This window comes from Plasmopara halstedii, assembly GCF_900000015.1.
Source record: "Plasmopara halstedii genome assembly, contig: Scaffold_2547, whole genome shotgun sequence".
In the NCBI taxonomy this organism is placed as follows: Eukaryota; Oomycota; class Peronosporomycetes; order Peronosporales; family Peronosporaceae; genus Plasmopara; species Plasmopara halstedii.
Genome location: NW_020189454.1, coordinates 84,609 through 91,982, shown reverse-complemented (window position 1 = coordinate 91,982; position 7,374 = coordinate 84,609). Strand labels below are relative to the sequence as shown.

Below are 7,374 nucleotides of genomic sequence, written 5' to 3'. Positions count from 1 at the left end.
GAAGTTGCACTTATGCCGATAAGTGCAACTTCGGCGCGGAGGGGTTGCCCTTGAGAGGATCCCGCTAAGGTCAAGACCATTATGGACTGGTCGGTCTCGAAGAACCAAAAGTACCTGTGCAAGTGGCTTGGCCTCGCCAACAACTTGCACAAGTATAGAGCAAATTATGCGGAAATGGCACGGCCATTGTCGAATCTTCATAAGAAAGATGCGGAATAGTGTTGAGAAACCGATCATTAGGAGGCTTTTGATGGGGTCAAAGACTAATACAGGTGTTGCCAGACACCGATCGTCCTTTTAGTGTCGTATGTGACGCTTCGGACTTTGTCATCGGCTGTAAACTGCTACAAATAGACGTAGAGGGGCGAGATCGGGTGATCGCGTTCAAATCTCGCCAGCTTAAGGCTGCGGGGAAGAACTACCCAATCCACGACAAGAATTACTTGCGATGAAGTATGCACATGTCAAGTTCAGGGTGCACCTGCTCGGCTCAAAGCCGTTTGTGATCTTCACAGATCATGCATCATTACGCACTGCGACTCATTCGCCCCACCTCTCACAATGTATGACCAGGTGGCTTTTCTTCTTCGCAAAATATAACTTTGAGGAGAGTATCTGCCAGGAAAGCAGAATGTTTTGGCGGATGCGTTGTCACACAGACCGAATTATGAGCTCGCTCATGTCACGAAGATGACGTCGTCAGTGACGGATTTGATCCGCGCCGCATACGCGGGTGATGGTATGTGTCTAGCGCTGCTACAGGCTCTCGAAATCAAGGAGTTGGAAACTCGGACAATAAATGCCGGCATGATTGCGTGTACGGTCACACCGATATTCGTTAAATAACGGGTTGCTGAATTATTTTAGCACCGATGCGACGGATACGCCACGAATTGTGGTTTCTCATGATGAGAATTTGAAAAGACCGTATCCTCTATGAGGCCCACGACACCCCACGCAGTGATCATCTCGGTCTAAAGAAGACGAACAGCTCTGTCAGTTGCCACTTCTGGTGGCCCAAGCCGTACAAATGGACGAGCACAAATGTGCGCACGTGTGAGACGTGTCAGAGGGTGAGACCCTCTCAGAGTGCGGCGGCGCCGCTGGCCAGTTTACCTGTACCTTCCGGGTGTTGACAGTTCATTAGTGTGGCTTGTGTGTTTGGCCTGCCGAAGGACTCAGCGGGCAACACGGGTGCCGTGGTCTTTGTGGACTTTTTGAGCAAGATGGCTCGTCTTGGGGCAGCATAGGACACCATCGGCGGCGTGGGTACAGCGACGCTGTTTGTCGACCGTGTATCTCGACAACACGGACTCCCGGAGTCAATTGCCTCGGATAGAGATTCGCGCTTCACTAAGAAGTTTTGGTCTACAATCTTCAGGGTGCTAGTACCAAGTTGGCTATGTCAGCAGCGGACTACCTGCAGACCGATGGCCAAACTGAGCACGTGAATCGCGTCTTTGAAGACATTTTTCCCAGTGTCTGCGCTAAGACGCCAGAGCTCATACTGCCACTCGTAGAGTTTGCGCTAAACGATGCAATGCATTCATCGACCGGCTACAGGCCGCTCTACGTGAACGGTTGTGTCCCGCTGACCCCGACATCCCATGGCTTAGAGCTCGGTGCGGGGGATTAGCCGAACGGCTAGCTGATATCAGCCCCTCACCGTGCGTAAATAAGTCGATGATGTCCTGTCTGTCTGAATGAGTGTCTTACGACACGTTCGCAACGCGATGGCTGAAAGCGAATTCATGCAGAAAGAATATGCAGGCGGAAGGAGGAGAAAAAATGTGGAAAACACTGGATTCGGAGACCTGGTTTAGCAAATGCTAAAAACCTTCCTACACATGCCGTTTCTGCTGTCCTAACATGTTTCGCAATGCAATGGCTGAAAGCGAAGACATGCAAAAAGATTATGCAGGCGGAATGAGCAGAAGAAATGCGGAAAACATTGAGTTCAGAGACCTGGATTATTAAATTTTAGAAATGTCCTACACATGCAGTTTCTGCTGTCTTAACACAACTGTTCTTCCACAGTTTATCGGACCTTTGAAGGTCGTGGCTAATCGGGGCCTTGCATATACGCTAAATCGTATGAAAAGGACGCGCACCCACCCGGTGTATTATGCGGGCTTGCTTCAGCTGTACTGGGATCCGGCAAGTGAACGCGAAAGCGTTGGCGCAGGGATGGCGCCCAAAGACGATCGGCTACCCAGAAGCTGAACCACCAGCTGGTTATGAGCACGGAGTGCAACAAGTTCCGTTTCCAACGGCGCAAGGCGCTCCAACGTCGCACGAAATGCTGTATACGTCTGCTCGACGGCTAAGGAGCCGCTCTGATAGAGCGCGATAATCCTCAACTTGAGGCAGTCGGTGCACAAAGTCTCGAGGTCTTCCGCACAGCGAAAGGCGATCTCGGAAAGATGCTCGGTGGAATGCCGATAACGACAGACTTTGTCCTCCAAAGCTCGAAGAGCATCGCGAGTCACCGGTCGTTAAACACCAATTCGTCTTCGGCCGCCGTCGACTCTTCTTGATAAGAATGGTGGTGTCCACTATTATGTGAAGCGCCTTGTGAATTGACGTCGCCGACAGGGTCAAACATAATATCGTGTGAAGTGGTGGGGATACCCAAAGCTCCGAAAACTCGTAGGAGTTTGAGGTGCCACTTCGGCAATACAGCCCAGACGTCGTGGACGCTCATAATCAGAAGGATTAAGACGCTCCGCGTTTCCCGGCAGTAGCCCGGGAAGCCAAAGGGCCATGAGCTGAGCTCACGCTATGGCCCTGAGCTGTTGTGGTCGTAGACTCACCCGTGTGAAAACCACAAAGCTCGCGGGAGCATGATGGATTATTCCATGTGTTGCAGGGCGACAATACCGGCGTTGCACCTTGAATCTGGCAAACTCAAATCGAAGATGGCGGTCTACGCACACGCCCACTCCTTGTCGCTCCGCTGTAATTAGACAGCGTGGAAAGTTTCCGGTGCCGCTGTACCCATCGCTCAAAGAGCTCTTCATCACAGATATAGTCCGCATTGCGAATAAAGATACGCGTCCTCTTTGAGCTCGAAGTTGGGCGCGGTACCTATCCATTAGGATTTTTTAAGGTACCAAGTAGCGAGCTCGGAGAGCTTTTCACGGGTCAAACTTATCTTGTGCAGTGGCCGGGGGCCCGACTACGTAGACGCTTAACGATTGAGTGATCGCGTGTTTTGCTTTATTAGTGGGGTCCGCCAAGCGGATGCCGCATTCCACACGAGAGTATAGGACCAAACGTGGATACGAACGCATGAGAGCCGCCCTGTGGGCAACCTCCAACTGCTGCTCCTGTGTCTCGTCGAGGCGATCGGGAAAAACAGCACCCCCCCCCGGAAGTCGAGAGGTCGGAACGGGCACGGTGTCCGCAAGGTTCGAGCTGGGCTCACGTCGCGCCGTTGGCGCGCCTCGCCCTCCTTGCTGGGAAAGGAGTATCCGACTCGTAGTCGACTTCCTCCAAATCCTCGACGAGAAAATCTGTCGCGCGGGGCGTGGCGCTCTGTTGCCGAGGGCTCGAAATATGCTTCCCCTGAAGCTGCGGGTGTACAGTCCGGAGATGCACACCGTGCAGAAGAAGAAGGGCTTTGCCCGCGTACGCCATAGGAGCCAGCCAGGCTGAGTGTTTATTGTGTCATAGACACAGGGCTCATTGAGCGGAGAATGTTTAAAGATGCTATCAAGTAGTAACGGTGTCTCAGATACGCGAGCCTCGTATGAGGCGACATTTGACTGTGAATTGTGCGTATCCACAATTTTGATGGGGGAGGATGTAACGGGGTTACATGTACCCAGGGTGTAACGGAGGCACATGTATCGTTGATGAAAAGGCGGGTCACATAAGATGGTGTGACCGTATGTGTGTGGATTTCGTAATCCCACAACGGTGTGGCTACACCGTAACAAGAAGCCACTACGTGGCAGGTTTGCCAGTAGTAATGCATATAATCAAATTTTATCATATCAATTAGGTATCACTATATTAATTAGAAAAACCGAAGGTTTTGGATATAGGCGGCTCTGCCGCAATCAAAGCAATTAACTACAGTTTCAGTTTTGAAGGGTAGAGCCATTTTACCTCGGTCAAGCCTTTAAGTACTCTTGGAGGCGGATTGCGATTCGCTGCACTAGTACTGGTTCTTCTAAAGAACGAAAGGTCGGTGATCATAGCTTAGCTTCCTCTATGCGAAGAGCTACGCAGCCCCGCTGCAGTGCGAGTGTAGCGAATCATAATCCGCGTACTCGAAAAGTTACCACAATCTTAATCCAAGGCAAATAAACTCTTCCATGTAAAATGTAAATGTATTCCTTGGTTTTGTTTGCGGCAAAATCGCCTACATCCAAATCTATAGGTTTTCCTAACTAAAGAGTATAATTAAAATGCATGACTACTGGCAGTCCAGCCATGTGACTTCCTGTAAGGGTGCAACCACACCATTGTGTGGTCACACCATCTTGTGTGACCATGATCCTTCATACCAGTACGTGGAACCGCTACACTATATGTACGCTACTTTTTACATTGAAAAAGAAATTTTGCTTAGGAATAACCATTACGTTAATGAATTCCAATTTTCTCAGTCAATTTCTACAGTTGATTATTCCTAAAAACTTTAAAGATCGAAAAAATGAGTTTAAATATAGGTCTATAATTTTAACTTAAGACTAAAGATCGCAGAGCGTACAGATAGATGTATGCTTACTTGTATTACTATTATCTGACATGACAAAAAATAGTCGCTGAGATGACCCTATTTTCACGGCAGAGTCCATGACATGATTGTTGCACTCGCAGCCGCAATATTCTTGATTTCCTTGAGGCATAATAATCTCAATCTAAGAAGATCAAAAGAGATTGCGTTAACGAACAATTAGCAAGCAAAAATCTAGTTTCCGGCTAAGATCTTCTTGATTTTTTATAATCACATCGCAGCTTAAGATTGCAAATAGCATTGAGCTTTGAGAAGCTGAATGAAGTGCTGCAGCCAAAGCTTTGATAATTGCCATGAGATATTTCGAATTCGCAAAAAAATCCGGATCTTTACTGCTTCATAAATTATATAAATATCCTGCAATGCTTTCTTACGCTCTTAGCCGCCTTCGAACTACGGACTTAATTTCCCGCTCCATGCAGCATTTCTCGTCATCATTCAACACGTCAACATTCTCCCTAATCGAACTCTTTGAGCGCAGCGTCGAGTTAGGCAAATCTTTGCCCCCACTCTCGGACAACGGTGCCAAGCTCGAGTTGTATGCGCTCTTTAAGCAGGCTAATGTAGGCAAGAATACTTCTTCGAGGCCAAGTATGCTGGATTTCGTAGGCCGAGCAAAGTGGGATGCATGGGCAAAGCTTGGCGATATGACACAAGATGAGGCCAAGGTAAAATACATAGCCATTATTGACGAGATGGCGGTGACGAAGTGTGGTAAGTACCAGGGTGAAGAGGGATCTGTTGCAGCTACGACTTCTGATCGTTCGTCAAAGATTCTTGTTGAGATCTCGTGAGCCAAATTTGTATTTTTTACAAATTGTGACAACACGTGTCACTTTGTTGACGTGCATTGTATTATTATGTCACAACAGCGACGCGGGGCTGTTAACAATTCAGTTAAATCGCCCTAATAGACTCAACGCTATTGATATCGGCATGTATGAAAGCATAATTGAAGCGCTGGAGAGCTCTAAAACTCAGGACAAGGTAAAAGCTGTCCTCTTGAAGAGCTCTGGCGAGTACTTTTCCAGCGGTAACGATCTCAGCATGTTTTCTTTCAATTCGGATGGTCTTTCTCAACAGTCAATGGCAGAAAGAGGCGCAATCTTACTAAAGGAGGTTATTGATACTTTTATCACATATCCTAAGCCGATCGTTGCTGCTGTTCAAGGACCTGCAGTTGGTATCGCAACGACCATTTTGGGTCTCTGTGACCTTGTTTACATCAAGGAGACGGCGACGTTTCAGACGCCTTTTACTTCGCTGGGTCAATCGCCAGAAGCGTGCTCGTCTCTACTTTTTCCACGGATAATGGGACCCGCACGTGCAAATGCTATGTTATTACTCGGCGATAAATTTACTGCGAAAGACATTTTGGATTTTGGGCTGGCATCTGCAGTATTTGGGGCTGCAGATTTTGAAATTCGAGTTCAAGAAAAGGTGGATTTGTTGCTGTCACATCACTCGAAGGTCATGCAGCGCTCTAAGGCGCTTATTCGCTCATCTGCTGCCATAAAAGAGTTACAAGAAATTAATCATCTTGAGTGCCAGACACTTAAGGAACTGTGGGTCGCAATCGAATGCATGGATGCAATTTTGAGGTTTCAATCTCGCAAAGATTAAGTGATCAAGTGTGGTTAGCGTTTTACTTTACGTCGCGCTGTTTTCAGCTATGCAGCCTGTGTTTACATTACTTAAGTGAGTGAATCAAAACGAGGACAAACAGCTTCACTTTCTTATTCAATATCACTTTGACACAAGTAACGACTAGCCCAAACGTACTACCTCAAATCTTTAAAAACTCGCCTTCCTTCACCATTGGACTCTTGGCTCGCGAGGAATGCAGCACATTTCCAGCTTTACAAGCCATAAAACTTTATTCCTAATAAATTGGCTAGGACCATGCTCAGAGCATTCTAAGACAGCCTGAATACGGACTGTTCTAAATGTACAAATGTTGCTTTTCGAGCACATTCTTTCACCGAGCACTGAACACTTTCTTCATATTGATCTTTGTTGCTGCAATCGGATGACTTAGATGTTTTCACCCCCACGTTGAAAAACACCTTTTGCCTTGTTCTCATATTCATCGCGTCCGCATTGAAGGGTTCTCCCGTGAGCCATAATCAATCCTTTTGCCATGACGTACTGATCACAATCCGATTAGGAACACTGAGAACTTCCTCTTCATACAAAGCATTTGATACGTGTTATGAGTTGACTATTCCCCAACACCTGGACTTCATTATAGGCAGCTTGACTATCGCCTTTGCTCGTACAGAGGAGCTTGGTATGTCCAAATGGATTTTTCTCACTTCATTGTGCTTCACGCATCTTTGTCTGGATAAGAAATTCCTCACGCCTTCAAATTTATAGATGCGCGTAGAATTTACATATTTGCTTTCGAAAGCAAGTTTCGAGGTCGAACCAAAACGCTAGCCACTGCTGTCATCTAAATGTATTTCGTCTATTGAAGACTTGCCTTATTCTCGGTACAAATTCTGGCCTTTCATTTGTTGCAGATAAAAATGCTATTATGTCTGAGCAAGAGTGTATATTTTACAATTTTTGAGCGGTATATTTAAATTTGAGCCAAAAGAAATATGTGGACATTGTGAAACGCTTTT

General features: G+C 47.0%; 1 protein-coding gene across 1 annotated transcript; it reads left to right on the top strand.

Moving 5' to 3' along the window:
* Nucleotides 1-5,163: 5,163 nt before the first annotated feature.
* On the top strand, nucleotides 5,164-6,370 carry PHALS_04247 (enoyl-delta isomerase mitochondrial; the record flags this gene model as incomplete). Its single annotated transcript, XM_024718324.1, has 2 exons — nucleotides 5,164-5,537; nucleotides 5,620-6,370. 2 exons carry the CDS (start codon nucleotides 5,164-5,166, stop codon nucleotides 6,368-6,370), a joined length of 1,125 nt encoding a protein of 374 aa, XP_024583734.1.
* Between the last annotated feature and the right edge of the window lie 1,004 nt (nucleotides 6,371-7,374).